The following is a 23,478-nucleotide window of genomic DNA, read 5'->3' as shown; positions in this document are numbered from 1 at the left end:
ATTAAATGGTTAACTCCAACACACTCTTAGTCACCAAGCTACCTGTATTATTAACTTAAATATTAGTAAATGAATAAAATATCTAATTAAAAAAAGAAAAAAATACTAAGTCAGACAATTTGCATGATTCTAAATTCATCATTTTATAAAGTTAACCATTATAAGCTGACAGCAAGTGTGTGTGTGTTGGGGGGGGGCATAAAGTTCAAGCTGACATATATCTCTGTGTATTTTGTAATTGAATGTAGCCATTAAATGTAGAATTTTCTCTAACTTGAGTCCAGGGCAGGTGAGAACTAGATATTTGGAACATTGACACATGCCAGATGTCCTGCAAACATAATAGTGCATGACTGCCTGTGCTCAGAAAGCTTCTAGCACCATGCATAGGATTTTATTACTCAAATTTTCTTGTTAAAATATAACATAAGAAAACCAACTTCCATTTTAAGTGGTTAAAGCTACATTTGAAATTAACCATTCCACTACAGAGCTTATAATCATGGGTTCTAGATTTCATATGTTACCAGGCATACACTTTATTTAAGGATTCTAAACCTTACAATAGTAAAATCAAATCAGATACTGAAAGTGAATAAGTCATAAAATAACACACAAATTAGCCTGTGTTCCCACTTAAAAAAAAAAACCAGTCAACATATAACAACATTGTTCAAATGCAAGTAGGAATTATTGTGTAACCTCAGCCTAGCTGACATTATATAAAATTGTATGGTTCAACGTCTAGGCAAAAAAAGCATTCATAAAGACAAGTGTGTAGCCCTACCACACCTGTCTAGTATGTATAACATCCTACTTCTACTGAAAACAAATTTCTTCTGAGTATTTTGTCTGCAATATATGTGGATGCAATATATGTGCATTCATAGATCCAACCAACAATGGCTTAATAACCTATGGAGAAAATATATTTCTACTGAATATATAGAAAACCTAAACATTTCAATGTAACAGGTTTATACTACATTTATATTGTGTACAAAACAATAGTTAAACAGTGATGCAAAATATGTTATAAAACTTGTTTGTGTTACTTCTGTTAAATAAGAACTTTGATTATATCAAATTTTCTCTCACTATTTTAAGAAGAAATGATTATCTTTGTATATGCTCCGAACATATGCTCTAAATAACTTCAACTCACTTTTTTCATGTTATAATTTTTTATCCTTCAATTTTTGAGATTATAATATAATTATATTTCTTCCTTTCTTTCCTTCCTTTAAGCCCTTCCATGAACCCTTCCCTATAATCCTTCAAATCCATGGCCCTTTCTTTCATTTATGTTTACTGCATGTGTATGTTTATATACATGCAACTCTAGATATCTGTTCCCCTACTTCTACAGCCTTCTATCAAGATTCTGACAGAATATTCAATTGTTTTCTCACTTTTATCTGATTTTCTAATTAATGTCCTTCATACTACTCATTCTATTATATTACTTGTGTGCTCAGATGTACACTCATTTCATTTTCTTTTTTTTTGTTTTTTTGTTTTTTTGTTTTTTTTTACTTTTTTTTTTATTACTTATTTTCCTCAATTACATTTCCAATGCTATCCCAAAAGTCCCCCATAGCGCCCCCCACTTCCCTACCCACCCATTCCCATTCTTTTGGCCCTGGCATTCCCCTATATTGGGGCATATAAAGTTTGCAAGTCCAATGGGCCTCTCTTTCCAGTGATGGCCGACTAGACCATCTTTCGATACATATGCAGCTAGAGACAAGAGCTCCGGGGTTCTGGTTAGTACATCATGTTGTTCCAACAATAGGGTTGCAGATCCCTTTAGCTCCTTGGGTACTTTCTCTAGCTTCTCCATTGGGAGCCCTGTGATACATCCAATAGCTGACTGTGAACATCCATTCCTGTGTTTGCTAGGCCCCGGCATCGTCTCACAAGAGACAGCTATATTTGGGTCCTTTCAGCAAAATCTTGCTAGTGTATGCAATGGTGTCAGCGTTTATAAGCTGCTTATGGGATGGATCCCTGGATACGGCAGTCTCTAAATGGTCCATCCTTTCATCACAGCTACGAACTTTGTCTCTGTAACTCCTTCCCTGGGTGTTTTGTTCCCAATTCTAAGAAGGGGCACAGTGTCCACACTTTGGTCTTCATTCTTCTTGAGTTTCATGCGTTTAGCAAATTGTATCTCATATCTTGGGTATCCTAAGTTTTGGGCTAATATCCACTTATCAGTGAATACATATTGTGTGAGTTCTTTTGTGATTGTGTTACTTCACTCAAGATGATGCCCTCCAGGTCCATCCATTTGGCTAGGAATTTCATAAATTCATTCTTTTTAATAGCTGAGTAGTGCTCCATTGTGTAAATGTACCATAATTTCTGTATCCATTCCTCTGTTGAGGGACATCTGGGTTCTTTCCAGCTACTGGCTATTATAAATAGGGCTGCTATGAATATAGTGGAGCATGTGTCCTTTTTACCGGTTGGGACATCTTCTGGATATATGCCCAGGAGAGGTATTGCTGGATCCTCCGGTAGTACTATATCCAATTTTCTGAGGAACCGCCAGACTGATTTCCAGAGTGGTTGTACAAGCTTGAAATCCCACCAACAATGGAGGAGTGTTCCTCTTTCTCCACATCCTCGCCAGCATCTGCTGTCACCTGAATTTTTGATCTTAGCAATTCTGACTGGTGTGAGGTGGAATCTCAGGGTTGTTTTGATTTGCATTTCCCTGATGATTAAGGATGTTGAACATTTTTTCAGGTGCTTCTCTGCCATTCGGTATTCCTCAGGTGAGAATTCTTTGTTCAGTTCTGAGCCCCATTTTTTAATGGGGTTATTTGACTTTCTGGAGTCCACCTTCTTAAGTTCTTTATATATATTGGATATTAGTCCCTTATCTGATTTAGGATAGGTGAAGATCCTTTCCCAATCTGTTGGTGGTTTTTTTGTCTTATTGATGGTGTCTTTAGCCTTGCAGAAGCTTTGCAGTTTCATGAGGTCCCACTTGTCAATTCTCGATCTTACAGCACAAGCCTTTACTGTTCTATTCAGGAATTTTTCCCCTGTGCCCATATCTTCAAGGCTTTTCCCCCACTTTCTCCTCTATAAGTTTCAGTGTCTCTGGTTTTATGTGAAGTTCCTTGATCCACTTAGACTTGATCTTAGTACAAGGAGATAGGAATGGATCGATTCGCATTCTTCTACATGTTAACAACCAGTTGTGCCAGCACCATTTGTTGAAAATGCTGTCTTTCTTCCACTGGATGTTTTTAGCTCCCTTGTCGAAGATCAAGTGACCGTAGGTGTGTGGGTTCATTTCTGGGTCTTCAATTCTATTCCATTGGTCTATTTGTCTGTCACTATACCAGTACCATGCAGTTTTTATCACAATTGCTCTGTAGTAGAGCTTTAGGTCAGGCATGGTGATTCCACCAGAGGTTCTTTTATCCTTGAGAAGAGTTTTTGCTATCCTAGGTTTTTTGTTATTCCAGATGAATTTGCAGATTGCACTTTCTAATTCGTTGAAGAATTGATTTGGAATTTTGATGGGGATTGCATTGAATCTGTAGATTGCTTTTGGCAAGATAGCCATTTTTACAATGTTGATCCTGCCAATCCATGAGCATGGGAGATCTTTCCATCTTCTGAGATCTTCTATAATTTCTTTCTTCAGAGACTTGAAGTTTTTATTATACAGATCTTTCACTTCCTTAGTTAGAGTCACGCCAAGATATTTTATATTATTTGTGACTATTGAGAAGGGTGTTGTTTCCCTAATTTCTTTCTCAGCCTGTTTATTCTTTGTGTAGAGAAAGGCCATTGATTTGTTTGAGTTAATTTTATATCCAGCTACTTCACCGAAGCTGTTTATCAGGCTTAGGAGTTCTCTGGTGGAATTTTTAGGGTCACTTATATATACTATCATATCATCTGCAAAAAGTGATATTTTGACTTCATCTTTTCCAATTTGTATCCCTTTGATCTCCTTTTGTTGTCGAATTGCTCTGGCTAGGACTTCAAGTACAATGTTGAATAGGTATGGAGAAAGTGGACAGCCTTGTCTAGTCCCTGATTTTAGAGGGATTGCTTCAAGCTTCTCACCATTTACTTTGATGTTGGCTACTGGTTTGCTGTAGATTGCTTTTATCATGTTTAGGTATGGGCCTTGAATTCCTGATATTTCCAAGACTTTTATCATGAATGGGTGTTGGATCTTGTCAAATGCTTTTTCATTTCATTTTCATTAAGCCCCAGGCAGCAATTCATTTAACTTTTCTGACAAAGAGACTGAGAAAGAAAGAAAAGCACACATAGACAGTCAGTAAGGAGCCATCACGTCCAGCTGTGGGAGAGTCACCAACTCTTAAAATTGAGTTTTGAAACACGAAATAATTATTAGCTGGTTGCTTGTGCTGATAATCTATTTTCTACAAGTACAATACTTCATTTCCTTTACCAAAAATATTATATCATATAGAAAGCACCATATTAAGTCAGATGGCATTTTCTGGAAGGACACACAATGGCTTTATTAGCCATAGGTTTGTTTCTCTTCATGGGACCGACTAAGGCAACAGCTCCAGTTAAAACTAACAAGACTTTTACTAGGAACTTGTTACATGACAGATTTCTGTCAATCAGATTCAGACATAAGTCTAGTGAACTATGTCAAATGTCACACCATGAGCCAGCCCAGTGCTCTCAATAGTCTGTCCTTTTCTAGTGAAACCTCAGGAGGTGAGAGCCACTGGAGTAGTATTTAGTCTAAAAATTCTGTAGTTTCCCTTTAACTCAGATTTACAGGAGAACCCCAGGTACTGGCCAGAATTCTCTCAGTGTCTTGCTTTGGATGAGTTCTGTATGTGCCCTGTTTCAGCAAGCTCATTTTACATCTAAGTCAAAATTATTTTTGTACTGAAAGAAGCCTTCTTAGAGCTGCTATTCTAAGTTTAATGCAGGGAATTTTAGGATAAAGTCCAGGTTAAAACAGATTGCTGTCTATGCTGCCTGTTTAAGTACAGACACTTTCTTAACTGAAAGAAAAACGAAAAACATTTCTAGATTAAAAAAAAAAAAAAAGCTAAAGAAACGGAGCAGCTAGAGTGGCTGAGAAACATATCTGTTGGCTAGAGCCAAGACATATAATTTAGGAGAAAACATCCCCACCCCTCAGGGAACCCAGATGTCTGTAGGAATCACCACAGAAAACCATGCTGGAAGATTCCTCCTCACATCTGAGCTGAGGATTCAGACATTTCAGGCTGAAGAGGCAATGCTCAGTGGTTCATTTCTCTGAGCCATTGTGTTCTGTGTGTTTGCAGCTTATGAAGGTAAACAGCGGCTCATGTCTGGTACTTCATGTCTTTTACCAGTTTTGAATGTCAACAGGATGAAGAACATTACAATTAACAGCCGGCTTTGATCACGTGTCTGAGCAATTAGATTTGGATATATAATGGTAAAAGCGACCCATATTTTTAAGCTGAGTCAGCTGAAGAGCAGTGTGACAATTCACAGAATTCTCCTAATGTAAATTCAGCATTGTTTTTGTTTCTCTTTATTTATCTATGTAATGAGTGTAGTGATCCCTTCCAAACTGTCCATTAGCCCTAGAAAGAAAAAGATAAAATAATTGGCGTTTTAAATGAAAGTATGATGTACTAATTGGAGAATTCATGTAAACCTTGAGGTGGGAGCAGGGAAAAATAACAAAGCATCTCAAGTTCTTTATTCACTGTTTGCCACTGGAATGTGTGGTGCTTTTGTGACTTCTCTAGGTATCTATTTCTTCATGTGTAAAGAGAAAATATAATATAATATGTGGTCAATCAAAGCACCAAGAGTGTGGTGCCTAAGAATACTCCTGGACAGTATGAGCAGCATCCATTCCCAGGATAGCATGTTTGCCCTTCAACATCCTGGCTTCACTAATGGGGTATTTTAGATGACATTACACATTGATAATATTTCATTCTGAAATATTTTCATGAACATTCACAAACAAGCAGTAACATTCTTTTATCTTCATCAATCATTTATATTTAGCTTACTATCTTTAATGGATCACTCAAATGAAAAACTACATATAAATTTAAATACACTTACACACGTATACATTGTATAAATGCTGTGTGTGTGTGGTCTCAAAGTATAACACTTAGAAATATTTTCACATATTTTGATAGATATTTTTGTCAACAAATATGCTGTTTATACACCCCAGCTAGCTGCTGTCAGTCACTACCTACATCTGACTTATGGCCATCTATTTGAGGTTACTTTACAATCTCAAGGAGAGAAGACTTGGAATGCAAACAAAGGAAGACAGTGTTTGAAAGCATTGAGGTCACTCATGGGATCATGGTGGTTAGAGATAACATCAAGGATGTAGAATGGAACTTAGTCACAGGAAATAGCTGGAAGACAGTGCTTTGCACAGGCAAGAAGGGAAGTTATAGATCAAGAACCACAAATAAAGGCAAAGGTGACTTCAAAAGTGTGCCAAGAAAAGAAAGTTTCTAGCTTTAGTTTTTCTTAACATTGCAAGATGTATAAAGGTTAAGAATGAGTTTAAAAATAAGTAGGGGACTTTCTGTGACTGTTTTATGCTATGTTGTTTAATGAAAAGCATTCCTAGCCCCTGGGCTTCGTTTATATTTTGATAATTTTAATATGTAAGAGTTTAGTTATCATTCACTTCATTTATGGGTTTCATTCATATGATACATTTATAGGTTTCATTCACCTTTTTGTAAGAAAACAAAGTATAACAGCTCAGACCCTACAGTTAGACTTTCATATTTTTAATCCTTTTTTTTCCAGCTGCCCTTATGTATGTCCTTCAGTTTGAACACTTGATTTCATTCTCAAATTATTTGGGATTATAATTTTCTGAGAGGAGATTTTCAGAGTACAACAATTACTTTTAATATATTATGTATTCCTGAATTGAACAAAAATCACAAAAGTCAGTGAGAATCTTATTTAACATTGAATTATCAAATATTAAATACTGACTGTATAGCTCTCTGTGAGGCATTTTGTTTTTGATCAATTAGTACATACATTACATTATGAGCACAACTGTTCAAACTCGGTGTCAGATGGTTGCAAGATAGGTGACATAATTAAATATAGGAAGAACTAGTGAGCTAAACTAAGCACCACTTTACTCTAAGATGGTCAGCATGATCGTCCAAGACATCTTGGACTAGACACCTGACAGCAAAATCTAAATATAACCCACTGATATAACCAGTCATCTCTTTCAAAGTACAAAAGACCAGGAGATTTTTTTTTCACTTAGCATATATGGTTTTTAATCTCTTGAGTTCAAGAGATTTGCAGATTTACAATGGGTTAAGTTATGGCATTTAAGGAATGTTCTCTTCTCTTTTTTAGGTTGATCTTCTTGTCCCTACTAAGGTGACAGGCATCATTACACAAGGAGCTAAAGATTTTGGTCACGTGCAGTTTGTTGGGTCATACAAACTAGCTTACAGCAATGATGGAGAACACTGGATGGTGTACCAGGATGAAAAACAGAGAAAAGACAAGGTAAATTATTCATGTCCCTTATAGAGTGAAGAGTTGGGCTCTATTTATTTTTTTAATGAAAAAAAATTGTGTAATGTATTCTAATCATAGTTTTCCTTCTTTTGCATCTCTTTTTAGATCTTCCCCACTTCCCACCCACCCAATTATATGACTCTCTTTCTGTCTTTAGAGAACAAAATGTGCAAACAGGTACAAAACCATAACAAAAGGAAATGAAATGAAAGAAAGAAACAAACAAACTCCAAGCAATTATTAATTTATTCTAAAAATAATGGAAGAGTATACAATAAATCATGTTAAATAAGAACATATGATAGTGAATCCTATAAAAAGCAAATAGTTTTAGTTAATTATCTTCCAGACAATGCCCTAAGATGTGGATATTTAATTTTACTTTATATCTTACAAACTTGGAAGAGGTGTGCAATTTTATCATAATTAACATGCATAAATGCCTGTTAAGACAAATACTATGAATGAATTAGTGAAATTAGAAGAAACATTCAGGTGAGAAAAATATTTTGGTGGGTAACTGCTCTAAAATTGTTAAGGACAAGTAGGAACTTTACAGATAGACAAATTTTGACTAGTATGTTAGGCCATTCAAATACAACAGATCTCTGCTAAGTTTGCCTGAATACTTTATAATTTGGAAATTTAAAATTTTTTAAATAAATTATCTGTTTTTATGACTCCATACACCATGCACCTCCTTAAATATGAAATTCCTATTTAACTTCTAGTCTTCTTAAATATTCCACTTAGTAAATGGTATCAATTTTGGTGGAACTCTGGAAAAAAGAAGGCTTGGAGATTGGTTTATAGTTCTGGCAATGTAATTATGATACAGCCTCCAGTGGCCCAAAGTCATTGAGTGGAGTTATTACCCAGTGTCATGTATACAAAGAGCTTGACATTTCAGAAGACATAGATAGAAATGCTTAGCTCAAAGTTTGGAGAAAAGTTTAAGAAACTCACATGTTTCAAGTGTTCATAACTTTTTATATTAGATAATGTCTTTGTATTCTTGCTATTGGTGTATTGTGAACCAACAAAACCTTAAGAATAGCTTTCTTCCTTAAATGGTCAAGGCAGAGAATTTATAAATCTGCCCAGTTACCTATAGGCTAGGAAGGATATTTCAGCAAGATACTAGTTTGAATTCAGTTCAAACAAGCTCATTGAATGGAAAGAGTTTTAAGTTCTAATTTGAAAAGCCCACATCTGTTTGTATTTTCATATCTGTGAATGTGCCATTTAACAATTCAGAACACACACATTTTACACTTTAATATATCAGAAGTTGGTAAATTCTTATGACAACACATTAAGTCATTCACATGCTTCATAAAGCTATGTCGGGTCTATATTTTTATGGAAAAAAGTCCATGCAATATATCTAACCAGGCTTTCTTTTCCAGAGCACCTCACAGATCCTCCTCACCTCCCCACCCACCTAACTTACATTTTAGTTGAGAACAATTTCTCTTTCATTCAACAATGTGAACTAGTGGTATATGTTATGATCAGTGGCATCTAAGATCAAATACATATTGAACTTCTTGTTAGAAATGTTGTCATATTTATTTTATGAGCTATAAACAAAATTTTGCAACAAGTGTTTACAAACATCAATCTAAACCCCTCTGGGGATTTATTGACACTTTGGTGGGTAAGGTTTTATGCAGCATAAAATGGAGGTTTAAATTTCATAATTCATTCTTTAAACTTAATATGGTCTTTAAATCAGTTATAAGACAGGGGCGTCTTTTAAACTATTTCAAATAGGTACTAAAACCAATAATACTGAAATCCTCATAGTCAACAAGACATGGTGGTGCATGCATATCATCTCAGCCCTAAGGAAACTGAAGCAAGAAAGCTGGCACAAGTTCAAGGCTTGACTGGGTTACATATGAAACTGTTTTAAAACACAAAATCTAAAACAAAAGAACAAGCAACCATTCATTTGTTGAAATATTTATCTCCATTTACATTTACAATTTAAATTAATGCTTATATTTGAATATTTTGAGTTGCTTTGCTGATAGACTAGGCATTTGCTAGTGAACACACTTGATCTTATTATCTCAGTCTGAAACATATGCAAATATTTTCCATCTAGTTGCTGGATAATGTTATTCAAGGTTTCTGTAGCCTCCTGGTGTTTCATATGCTGATTGTCTGTTACTGAGAGGAGTGTCACTATCATTATAATTATCGATTTACCTATTTCTCTGTGCCATAATCTCATTTTCTTCATATTTTTGCACAAACAAGGCCTTATTGTCATTTAGAAATTAAGTAACATTTACATCATATAATATATAATATAATAGTTTTACTTTAAAATATGTTTGATTAGGCATTGATAGAGATGCTTCAGCATTTGAAAACATTGCCTCCATGTAAGGCATATAATATACATTTTACTTATTTATAATTTATTTGACATGAAACTCTACTGTGTCTAGTGTGATTTTTAAGTTCAATCTAACTGCAGTTTGAAAACAAAACAACAAAAAAATAGCTTACAAGCTGCTACACTTGATATGAATATTGATGTAAATGACTTTAAATTAATCATTTAAGTATTTGTCCCCTATTTATTGCATCTTTTATTTTTGTCTTCATTTGAGTAAGTCTGAAATTTTAGTGATTCTCCTTTATCTAATCCCTTGTTTAAAATAGTTTGTTATTTTATACAACGTATGGGAATTTGTCATTCATATCAACTATCAAAACCTAATTTAAAATTAATGTAAAGCCTCATACTCTTAACTCTCTAAACAAAATAAAACAAATTTTAGATATAAAAACATTTAAGGACCATTATTATCATTGTTATTAATAGTGTTCATGTCTTAATTGCTGTGACAAGAAACCATGACCAGGGCTTCTCTCATGAAGGAAAACATTTCATTGGGGCTGAGCTTACACTTGAGAGGTTTAGTTCATCATTGTCATGACAGGAAGCATGGGGTCATAGAAGCAGACATTGTGCTGGAGAAGTAAGTTAAGTTCTACATATAGATCAGCAGACAGCAGAAAGAGAAAGTTACACAGGGCCTGCTTTGAGCTTCTATAACCTCAAAGTACATAAACATAAACTTATATGCATAAGAAAGTGAGGAAGATCTGAAGAAAGTAGGGAACTATGATAAAAATATATTGTATGAAAATATTTATATAACAGAAGATGGCCTAATCGGCCGTCATTGGAAAGAGAGGCCCATTGGTCTTGCAAAGTTTATATGCCTCAGTACAGGGGAACGCAAGGGCCAAGAAGTGGGAGTGGATGGGTAGGGGAGTTGGGGGGGAGGGTATGGGGGACTTTTGGGATAGCATTGGAAATGTAAATGAAGAAACTACCTAATAAAAATATTTATATAAAATTATACCATTTAAGCATTATAAACCCTTTAATGCTAGTTTTAGAATTAAATCTGGTAGTTCGTTTAATATATTACAACTGTTTACATACAGTTAAGAAGTTTAATATGTATTTATTATTAATTGCAATCTAATACTTTAGGAAACACACACACATATATATTAGAAAGATTGCAACTAAAGAGCATTATACATCCTTACATAGAAGAGTATCTAACAAAACAAATACAAAATTACATTGTAGACATTGTTTAAACACCTATGACAGCATATGTAATAAATGTAAGTCAAGCAAATTGTATGCTTTTGACAAATATGAAAATAATTTCTGTATATATGATAATTGTTGTAGATATTGTACCTCTCTTTATACAAATAATAGATAAAAATGTCAATGTGCTCTTCCAGTACCCAACACATCACACACACCAATGATTTTTTTTCTGAGTTTGAGTAAGCCATTTCTAGTTGATTCTTTACATTCTTTACATATTTTTGTATGCCTATGTTTCATAAGAACTCTTCAATATTAACAAATAAGAAACCAAGCATAAGTTTTTGCCACAGTAAATAGATACATAACACATTTTAGGACAAATACTTACTGTAAGATATTCATAGGTGCACGATTTGAATGGAAATATATATAGAGAGAGACACTCTTAATTCCTTTTGATTCCTTTGACCTCCTTGATGGTTTGCTTTAACAGATTTGGAGAAGCCAATTTGAAAGTCCATTGTGGATACAGACACATTGGTGCAATGTTCAGCTTTATCCAGGTTCTTGGCTCCTTGTCCAAAGAATCAAAAATAAGAGCTCACATAGATTTGCAACAAAGCTTGATAGCCTTAGGAACCCAGAGTGACATTCTTGAATTCTTTTTTTTTTAATTTTTAATATTTTTTATTACATATTTTCCTCAATTACATTTCCAATGCTATCCCAAAAGTCCCCCATAGCGCCCCCCACTTCCCTACCCACCCATTCCCATTCTTTTGGCCCTGGCATTCCCCTATATTGGGGCATATAAAGTTTGCAAGTCCAATGGGCCTCTCTTTCCAGTGATGGCCGAATAGGCCATCTTTCGATACATATGCAGCTAGAGACAAGAGCTCCGGGGTACTGGTTAGTTCATAATGTTGTTCCAACTATAGGGTTGCAGATCCCTTTAGCTCCTTGGGTACTTTCTCTAGCTTCTCGATTGGGAGCCCTGTGATACATCCAATAGCTGACTGTGAGCATCCACTCCTGTGTTTGCTAGGCCCCTGCATAGTCTCACAAGAGACAGCTATCTTTGGATCCTTTCAGCAAAATCTTGCTAGTGTATGCAATGGTGTCCGCGTTTAGAAGCTGATTATGGGATGGATCCCTGGATACGGCAGTCTCTAGATGGTCCATCCTTTCATCACAGCTCCAAGCTTTGTCTCTGTAACTCCTTCCATGGGTGTTTTGTTCCCAATTCTAAGAAGGGGCACAGTGTCCACATTTTGGTCTTCATTCTTCTTGAGTTTCATGCGTTTAGCAAATTGTATCTTATATCTTGGATATCCTAAGTTTTGGGCTAATATCCACTTATCAGTGAATACATATTGTGTGAGTTCCTTTGTGATTGTGTTACCTCACTCAAGATGATGCCCTCCAGGTCCATCCATTTGGCTAGGAATTTCATAAATTCATTCTTTTTAATAGCTGAGTAGTACTCCATTGTGTAGATGTACCATAATTTCTGTATCCATTCCTCTGTTGAGGGACATCTGGGTTCTTTCCAGCTTCTGGAAAGAACATAGTGGAGCATGTGTCCTTCTTACCGGTTGGGACATCTTCTGGATATATGCCCAGGAGAGGTATTGCATTCTTGAATTCTAAAGGAGGCAGCATTACTTAGCAAGTAGGAAGTAGTTGAGTAATTTTCTGTCTAGTGTGACAGATTAAATCATGCTATCATGTTTCTACTGCTCAGGTACCCTCATGATACATCTCCTCTTAATTATATGTGTGTTCAATTATATAAAGATATAAAATGGTAAATTATGGAGCACCCATAAATGTTTATTATAGGACAGTCTTGCCTTATTGAGTATGTACCCAGAACTAGTTCAGTCCAGATTGGTCCATCTATTATTTATATTCTTTTGGTATACACTTAATAGAAACTTTCTAAATCTGATTGTTAACAAAGTTGAGGAAACTTATCCTATTTTTCTATATGGAAATATGCAGGTAAGGGATTAAGGGGTTCTGAGGTTGCTGGTACATTGTTGGGAAAGCGATATAACACCAAGCAGAGAACTAGTGTCCATGGCATATGCAGGTGAAGGAACCAGGTTTATCGGGTTCCCAAGCTAAACTAACTCCTATGCTGGCCTTCTTCAACAAGATTATGTTAGAAAAACAGTCACCAAGTGGTAACAACACTGTTTTTCCATAAATGATATAAATGAAATTCTAAAAACATATAAACGTCCTGTCTGTGTTTCTATGCCATTAAAATAACAGATCTTTAAAAAACGTATGAAAAAATACACGTGCATATAGCAATATCTGGATGGACATATATATGTCCTCACCTACCTATGTATCTACAAGTACCAAAGCTCAACAGAAGGCAAAGAGATGAAACGTTCTTATTATGACACCGCCAATTTCCATCCACAATTCTGTGTGCTAACAGTATTCAGTGTTTAGTCTTGTCTAACTGAGTCTGTGATGACACACTCACACAGTCAACACATTCTTACAGTACTTTTTCCAGAACACAGTGTTTCCTAACACTGAACTAGCTCTTTGCTTTCTTCACAACATGGATTCAGCTTTTTTTTTTTATTTGAAAGTCAAATGTTCCCTAACTCTTATGAAGGTGATATTTGTTTCACACTGCTGGATTGTAGCTTTACTATGTTTAGCAGGAAAACTGCAAAACTTGACAGGCACTTTTAAGATTTAATTTTGGAGGATAGAACCAAACCAAAACAATAATGAATTTTAGGAAGACTTCATATATGGAAGTATTAAAAGTTAAAAAAAATAAGTTCCCTTATTCAGTAGACTAGTCATAATTTCGTAGTGTTGGAATGTGAATTTATACCACAGGAGCATTGTTGAAGAAAAAGCTGTCATATTTTGTGTCCTCTTCATCCTTGAAATCATCAAGTGTTTTAAAACCATGAAAAAGAATGAAAAAATTCTCAGAAACTTTCAAAAAAGAAAAAACTTCCTAAAATCTGTTATGTATGTGTGTTTCAATAAATCTTTATTTACCAAAACTATATCAGAAATACTTCTGCACACAATAACATAAGCCAACTATGCCACATTTTCCCCTCTGAATAGAAAAAGTAGAAATAGGTATAGTATTGAATTTACATTGAATGCAGAAAAGGAGAAAGATGCTTTGAGCTTCCAGCGACATTTTTCACTTCTGCTAAATACAGAAAGTAGAGAAGAAAGTTTTTATCTTCCTCAACACTTCTCTTTCTTTGATAGAGTTAAAAGAAGCCTAAAGATGCAACAACAAGGTGAACCAATACTAATTCAATTTTACAAGATTTTCTTGACAAGGAAATAGATTCAGGGTGTGGTGACCCATATCTGAATATTTCCTCAACGACGTTGCTGAGGCATTCCAATTACACATCACAGGTCAGTTTGAGATAGACAGCAAAGTCCAGATGAGCTTTTGTGATAAAACAAGCTTTTTCCTAAAACTATATGAAAATTCTACAAATCCACAAGCAAGAACTGGGAATATTCCAAATGCAAAAGAAAATGGTTCAAAGTGTCCCACTGCTACCATGATTAAAGCTTGTATTTTTAGGCAGAAAAAAAGATGTTGCAACAGATATAATTTGGTTGGCAGCATTTGGTATTTGTTTTATGTATTTTTGTTTTTGTAGCTTTCTTCCTCTGCCTGATTGCCTGGAATTTCAGTTGTGATGGACTATGTCTCAGTTGTTAGGTTATAAGTGTAAACATACTCAGCTAAAACCTGTTTTTAGAGGATGGATGGATCCTTTAGGAAGACACATATTGTTCAATAAATGGACAAAACAACTCTTAACACTTATATTGGTAAACTTTCATATTCAGTAGTTGAGATATGAAGGTGCCTGATCATCACACTCATGGGAATGTCTATTGAAAATACAGCCCATCTGCTAATGGATGCCTTTAAATCTAGTTCCAAGAAAGTAAGCCAGAAGGACCATAAATCTACAATTAGCTTAGAAACAGTGCCATTTAGAGGTAGGCATGAACTACCAAATGAAACTCTTATAATGTGGGGGCAAGGAGGGCAGTTAAGACAGGAACGAGAAAAGAGAGAGAAGAAACAAAAGAAACAAAAAGAAAAAACAAAAAAAGAAACTTCCGGTCCCTGCCTCAGAAAATATGAAAGTTATGTATCTGAAAGTCAGTGTATATAGAGAAGATAATTAATACAAGATAACAAATGTTGGAAGGATCATTCTAATCACCTCTGAATGAAAATTAAAATTTGAATTTAATGTAGATTTTGGTACTCAAGAAGGAAATACATTGTCATCCTTAGAATTTTGGCCTCAAACTAGTTGGTGGATGTCAATATGATTTTCTTGTTTCTGAAGAATTTTTTTTAATAGGCTCACAAATTCCCTTATAAAAAATTAAGTTAGTAAACCTAACTTAGACTGAAATAATAAAACTAAAATATTAGGTACACAAGTTAAGAGTGAAAGCTGGGTAGAACCTCCTGCTATACCTCCTGAAGGAATCCTCACCAAGGAACTGAAATTAAATTGGAAAGTTTGAAACCCCTCAAACTGAGTTCATAGTAAGATAGGAGTAAGCAGGAAAAAACTGTGGTTGGAATGCAATTTTTTTCACATTTATGCAGAGTTTATTTTTAAATCTAATTTAATGTTTTTACTTATTTACTTTACATCCTGCTCACTGCCCCTCTCCCTGTCACCCCTCCCTCAATCCTTTCCCCATTTCCTTCCCCCCCTCCACCCTGCCCTGCAGTCTCAAATGAGTAACTGGGGGCCCCCTGAGTATCTCTCTCACCCTGGCACTTTGGTCTCTGCTAGACTAGACACTTTTTCTCACTGAGGCCAGACATAGCAGCCCAGCTAGAAGAACATATCCCACATACAGACAACAGCTTTTGTGATAGCCCCCCATTCCAGTTTTTCAGGACCTACATGAAGGCCAAGCTGCATATCTCTTACATATGAGTGATAAGCCTAGGTACAGCCCATGCCTGTTCTTTGGTGGTTCAGTCTCTGAGAGCCCCAAGGGTCCATGTTGGTTGACTCTGTTGGTCTTCTTGTGGAGTTCTTCCTCTTCTGGACCCATAAACCTTCCCCCCTATTCTTCCATAAGAGTGCCCATGCTCCATCCACTGTTTGCCTGTGGGTGTCTATATCTGACTGAGTCAGCTTCAGGGTGGAGCCTCTCTGAGGACAATATGTCCTATTTGCAAGCATAACAGAGTATCATTAATAGTGTTACAGATTAGTGCTTATCCATCCGATGGGTCTCAAGTTGGGCAGCTTATAGGTTGGGTATTCCCTCAGTCTCTGCTCCATCCCCAGTGCCTGGAATGCAAAAGTCTTTCTCAGGGTGAGAGAGAAAAGGACTTGTGGTTAATTAGTTAAGCCAAATTGGTGATCTCCAGTTTAGCTGAGAGACTGTATCAATAAATAATAATGGTAAAAATAATGTAAGAGCAATAGAAAAAGATATTCAACATTAGCCTCTGGCCTCTACATGTGTACATTCATACACAAGCACATGTAAGCACATATATAACATGTACATTTGTACAAAGATACACACACACACAGACACACACACACACACATGTATACATGTATACTTCAAAAATAAAGAGAATGAAATTTGTGGTAATCAGGAAAAAAAATGGGCCAGGGTGCACTAGGGAGTGAATTGTTCTATCAGAGGAACAGTCTGTCTACTGAGCACTTGACCATTACAGCTATTAGTGCATCAGAGTCAGTCACTGACACTATTTAACATAAGGTTGAATGGAAAGGAAAAAAAAAGGTTTTTTTCTGAAAGCAATTTCTGAGAAGGAGATGACTACACACAAAGTCTCAGATTTCAATCATAAATTATCCAACCACCTGATGGAAACCCACCCTCTGTCACCTTTCACTTTACTCATTGGGGTGTTTGCTGAAAGACTTAATTGAAACTAGAGTTAAGGAGACAGTGATAGAGCTTAAGCTTTGTTTAAAAGTAAGGACATTCCTATTTAAATACACACCATCTGGAACCAATTGTTCAGAAACATACCTGTTTTATTCTTTGCAATAATTCAATATTAGGGCTTGCCTTAGCATCACTGTCTATTGCTGTGATAAAAGACCATAACTAAAAGACAGCTTGGGGATAAAAGGATTTATTTTGCTTACATTTCCACATCACTGTTCATTATTGAAGGCAGGCAGAGCAGGAACTCAGGGAAGAAACTTAGAAGCAAAAGCTGATGCAGAAGTCATGGCAGGGTGCTGCTTCCTGCCTTGATCCTCAAGCCTTGTTCAGTCTGTTTTCTTATAAAATACAGGACTACCTTCCTAGGGCTAGTACCACCCACAGTGAGCATGGTCCATCCCACCAGTCATCAATCAATAAAATGCAACAGGGTGTTGCCCACAGGCCTGTCTAGTGAGGAAGTTTTCTCAGTTGAAGTTCCCTCTCCTGTGTTCAGTTGACCTGAAACTGAGAAAATCCAAGGACCTTACCAATACAGGGGTTAAAGTGAAGAATATAGAAATTCCTATATTCATATAAATATGAAAGTTATTTATACCTTTTGAGATCATTATATAATTACATTATATTTTACCCTTCCCTTTCCTTTTAAACAACTCATGTACCCCTCACTGCTGTCTTTCAGACTCATGGACTTTTTCATTAATTGTTATAGCATTTGTATTTGTATGTGTATGTATATACATGTGCATATTTTGTGTATTTATATTCCTCCTCAATATAACCTGTTTGCTCCAAATAATGTTACTTGTACTTATGTTTTTAAGGCTGAAAATTTGGCACTGTACAAGCAATTGGTGTACTTTTCCCTGGGAAGACCACCTCTCCCACTCCACGCTGTCCTCAGTTGTGCATAATTCTTTGTGTAGTGTGAAGCCTCCTTGGCTTTTCCCTGTCTAGTTTGGCATGTCCACTGGTATCATCCTTGTTTAGTTCAGGCTTTGGCAGTCATATTGTGTTGTTATGAGTGTAGCTTTTGCTGTTTTTGCTGAGTCAAAATCCCACAACAAACTTCCTGATCCTCTGGCTCTTATAATCTTTATGACCCCTCTTCCATAATGTTTTCTGAGCCTTAGGTATCGGAGTGTTTTATAGATGTAAATACTGGAACTATAATCCACACCTCTCCATTTCAATTGGTTGTGGTTTCTATAGTGGTTTCCTACCCAGATATGATGCCTATGATCTATATCATTGAATGACATGCCAGTTCGTTATACCCTAAGGGTTCAGTAGTGGCACACATACCTTGGAGGTAACCCACAGTTGTTTAATTGGACTTAAGACTTGCTCAGTAAGAGGTAAATTATGCCTAGTACTGAAAACCTAACTAAGTACTCAGTGCTGGTGAAGCCGTCATTATTGGAAGAGAACCTGCTGCTTATAATTTACTAAACCAGCATAATTGTAACAACAACCTGCATGCATTTGTCCTTCAACCAACAGACAAGAGTTGCTGGATTTTCAGCCTTGAATACTTTCTTGAGAATGTCTCTGTTTTGATTGAGTTTAAAGAATAGTGATGAGCTGGTACTTCTTTAGTTTTAGATTATATTAAAATTTTTTGCCAAGGAATGTATAAGTACAGCTAATTGCAAACACCATGCCTTCATGCTACTGTCAATAATGATGGCATAGGAATGGCAATTTTTAAATAAATGCACTTGTATTGTTAACTAGGTTCATCAAAACTTATTGAATGCTGATAATAGGTAGCGATAAAATAATTAGTGTAAACATGAAATCTATGAGTCTTAATCTGTCTGGGCTTTAGAAAGAACATATCATGTAATCATGATAGATCACTCCTGTAAAACCATCAGTTGCGTATTAGACAGAAGAATTACAACTACTGCCCAGTCAGCAAGTCCTGCATATTTCCAGATCAGCCTAGATTACATGCTGAGACATGTCTATATAAGCAAACTCCATGAATAAACAAATAAAGACACAAACAACATGTCTCATTATTTGGTGAGATTATACAAAATAGAATTTAGCTGGGCGGTGGTGGCACAAGCCTTTAATCTCAGCACTTGGGAGGCAGAGGCAGGCGGATTTCTGAGTTCAAGGCCAGCCTGGTCTACAGAGTGAGTTCCAGGACAGCCAGGGCTATAAAGAGAAACCCTGTCTCGAAAAAACCAAAACCAAACAAACAAACAAAAAAACAAAAAACAAAACAAAACAAAACAACAACAACAAAAAACCAAAGTAGAACTTTATTTCGGACTTTTAACATGCTGGAAACTTCAAGATTAAGATACTAGACGTTTTAACATCTGGAAAGATTTACTGTCTGATTAGTACTTCCCAACACAAAGAACAAACATTTTCTCTGTCTTTTTAAAATAAAGCAATGAATCCTATCAATACTCTCATTTCCAAGTCTCCTCCCAAGGCACAATATTCTCATACAATTACCTTCTGGGTTAGGATAGGGAAGACATAACACCAAAATAGTGGATAGGTAGTCTATTGAACTGTATATACTCTAAGTCAAATGCAAGTAATGTCTTGTGAGGTTTAAGCTTTGAATACAGGAGAGGAGGAGGGAACAGGATGCTTGGTTATTGAAGAGATTGAGAATCTATAAACAGAAAACCCATATATATTCAGCAGCACAGAAGCCTCAAGACAGACAGTTGTCATGAGGCACATGCCAGCTCATATTGTCACATATACAGAGGCACAGGCCAATACACAGACTACGATACAGGCCACTTGGAATTGTGCACACAGATATATAGACAGGCTCACACTGGCAGGTTGGTGAAGGCAGACTCTGGCATCTCATGTCAAGACCATTTTTGGACATTTAGACAAAAATTGGCATTCTGCAAGAAATAATATTAGACTAGATCAATGTTGACTTTGGGATTTGTCAAACATTAGATATCAACGTTTTGTTCTGACTCATGGCCTACCTCTATGTCTACTGTTGGCTAAATTATAGCTGAAGTATATTAATATCACAATATTGTCTAAATATAGACCTTATAGACGTCTATATCATATCTACATTTGTAGCCTTTAAAGGCATACTTCTCCTACTAGTACAATACATGTCATTTATCTAAAGGTTATAACTAAGAGGGGCACAAATATAGAGGAATATCTACAAATAGAAGATATGATTCAGCAGAGTGAAAATGTGTATTTAGATATACTTTTTCCTAATGGAAGGTGAAGTGATCAGCTAGTTGACCAAATTTGAATTTGTAAGCCAGCACGTGGTTATATTGTTAACATATGCAAGGCCATGATAAGGACTCAGTGCTCAGAAGCATACTTGAAAAGAAGGTCCAGGGTCAGGAACAGCATAGAAGACAAGATGCAAATCCAAATGCAAACAGACAGCTGAATATATTGGGAAGCTGTTCCAAGCCTTGTATCTCACAGGAGCACCAAGGACTTCTCCAGCTGAAGTTAATGCTCTCTCATCTAAGTGGGAGAAAGCTTAAAGAGCAGGAAGGGACACAGAGAGCAGGACATGGGGCCGGTGAGATAAAGGTAAGAAAGGTTAATAGCACCTTGTATAATTACAGCTGTAGAGAGAACAGCATTCTGGGTGATGGAAATAAAAGACTATAAAGAATGACAGGCCGGCCACAGGCACAAGCATGGGGCCACTTTATAGTGAGGCGCTCATGAATTGGCTAAGAGCCGTTCAATTTATTTGTAGACATTGTGGGAAGCTAGTTATAATTCAGAAATAGATTTCAAGTTTCCTAGGAGAATTCTTTGTATTCTATCTATGCTCTTTAAAAGTAAAGACTGCTGGTGTAAACTAGATGACTACTTACAACAGATCAAAATTTTAATTTTCTTGTTAGTATTTAGACTTTTTGAACTTCTTTGATTAAAAATGAACCAACAACACCATTGAAAATAAAAACAAATAAATAAAAAAGAATAGATTAAAAGTGCTAGCAATCCACTATCATAGACACATAGACTGGAACCCAAAATCTATAAGACGATATTTTATTGAAGTGAGCATAATATTGTGTTTCAATTTAACTTTTAAATAAATTTACAGAAAAAAAAAGACAACACAGAAGAATAAAGACACACTTGCCCTGTTTTGTTGTTAATTATTTTGTCACTCAAACCCAGAACTTTTCTTTTTCAGTATTTGATATACTATCCTCACTTGGGTCTTTCAGCTTGTTGACCTTTTAGAGTTCTGTGGGCTGTATCTTGGGTTTTCAGCACTTTTTTTTTTTTTTTGGAAGACCATGTGTTTTGTTTTGCTAACAGATGTTTCCATGAGATTTAAAAAAATGCATATGAAAACCCTAGCAGTCTTAACAAAGAAACATGGTTATGAATAAACATAATAAATATTTGATTTTTACAAACATTAATATATTAATTTCCAAATCCTCAAACGTCCAGAAAATTTATTTTCTATTTTATATATTTTTGTAATTGTTTCTTTTATTGAAAACACTTTTTTCTTTTGTTTAATTAATATTTTATTTATTTACATCCCAAATTTTGCTCCCCTCCTGGTCCCCCTAACTGAGCTCTTACACCCATACCCCTCCCCTTCACTTCTGACAGTGGGGGGTCACTTTTTTATATAAGATATTCTGATCAAGATTTCCCCTCCCCAAATATGCTTGTCCACACCTCTCCACCTACTCAAATCCATATCTTCTTTCTCTTTCTATTTAGAAAAAAGAGAAACACAAAACAATTTATATTTTTACTTCATCACTCATTGTAAATCAATAAACATGCCCATATTGCAGATGGCAAGCATCTTCTCTCATTTTGCTTATATGATATTAGACACATTACATGGTAAAATAATGACAATATTCCTTAAGAGAAGATTTTACTCATTATTCTGGCCAGAGGAATTTTGGCTTGAGGAATAGCCATTCCTATTATGAACATTTACTGAAAATATTTACTTATTAAAATACTTATTAGTGATGGGCCTCTAACAGAATAGTCAGTATCAGCAACTTTAATAGATTATTTAAAATTAATGAATAATATTATTAATTGACAGACTGTAAAGAACCTAATGTAGATAAGAAATACTGTAAAGAACCTAATGTAGATAAGAAATACTAACTGAAACAAAAACTATTAGTATTTTTACTAGGAAACATGTGAAGACCTATCTGTTGTAAACCTAATAATTAACTTTCTTAAGCAGGACATGAGTAGCTATTTTGACTTTGAAAGAACCCATTCTCTTGCTTCTGAAACAAGAACTGATGATCAAAACACAGGCAAAAGACATTCTGACCCCTAGTCCGTAGCAAAATAATCAAGAACTAAATGCTAACTATGTCTTATAATTTGAGTCTAAAAAATGCTCAAGGACATAGCACTATGTGGTACATATTGCCAGTTTTACTACCCACCAACATGCCATCAGCAGCAATATGTTCAGCAATTAAAAGTCTTATCTTCAACTTTTTCAAAATGGTTTAATTAATGTGCTATTCTTCTGGCTTTTTATAGTTTTAGTCTCAAAAAGGATAAAAGCAACTTGTTATATGACCATGATAATGACAATGTTAATGGTAAACTGTAAAAGGATTCCTAAATCTTCCATACCCATTAAGATTACCCATTTAGTATATTTTTAAATATTTGCTTGACTTTTTAAAATTGCATGTAGACAGTGAATCAATTCTGTATGCTTTTGTAATGAATCAATTGTGTAGCATGCTCTGGAACATTTAAAGCTTGACTTAGCCGTCTGAGCTCTTTAAAAGAGACAGTACATGCCTCATTGGTATCAGATTTTTGCTGTTATGGATTATTTTGGGTTTGCTGATGGATATGTGTAGACAATATAGTCGATCCTGAAGCATCAAATTAACGCACAGCTCCACAGCTTCTGTTCTGAATGTCAACTCTAACTCTGTAGAAGTTCGCTCATGTACACAGACTTGCAGTCCACTTAATTTTAATGTATGATTTTTAAAAAATTAGTGTTTTAGTCATAAAGTTTATAAAATATTTTTAAAAATTCTTTTGTTACTGGAATCACAACCTTGATTTTTAAAAACCACTCAGGAAAGATAAATCCAAGATTATCTGAGCACAGCAAAGAGGACTCCCTGTATCTGGGTGCAGAATTTAGAGCTCAGAGCACAGAAGATGAGATTACACTTCCCACCTTCCAATAAAGCTAGGAAAAACAAAACATTGTATACAAATGAGATACTTACAGACTATATTAATTTTAAAGTTATTACTTCTGTATAAGAAAATTGTACTTTTGCTTCTTT

The 23,478-nt window shown here is 35.4% G+C and overlaps 1 protein-coding gene across 1 annotated transcript in view; it reads left to right on the top strand.

Annotated features, from left to right (window-relative positions):
- Edil3 (EGF like and discoidin domains 3) overlaps positions 1-23,478 on the top strand; it is a 512,171-nt gene that overhangs the window by 466,885 nt on the left and 21,808 nt on the right. The window contains exon 10 of the mRNA XM_021180300.3: positions 7,396-7,551. Coding sequence (XP_021035959.1) covers positions 7,396-7,551 — 156 coding nt within the window. The remainder of the gene's footprint in view (positions 1-7,395; positions 7,552-23,478) is intronic.

The sequence above is a fragment of the Mus caroli genome, unplaced genomic scaffold (genome assembly GCF_978045245.1).
Source record: "Mus caroli unplaced genomic scaffold, Mus_caroli_1 scaffold_15, whole genome shotgun sequence".
NCBI lineage: Eukaryota > Metazoa > Chordata > Mammalia > Rodentia > Muridae > Mus > Mus caroli.
The sequence above is the reverse complement of the archived record's forward strand: the minus strand, read 5'-3'. Positions and strand labels throughout refer to the sequence as shown.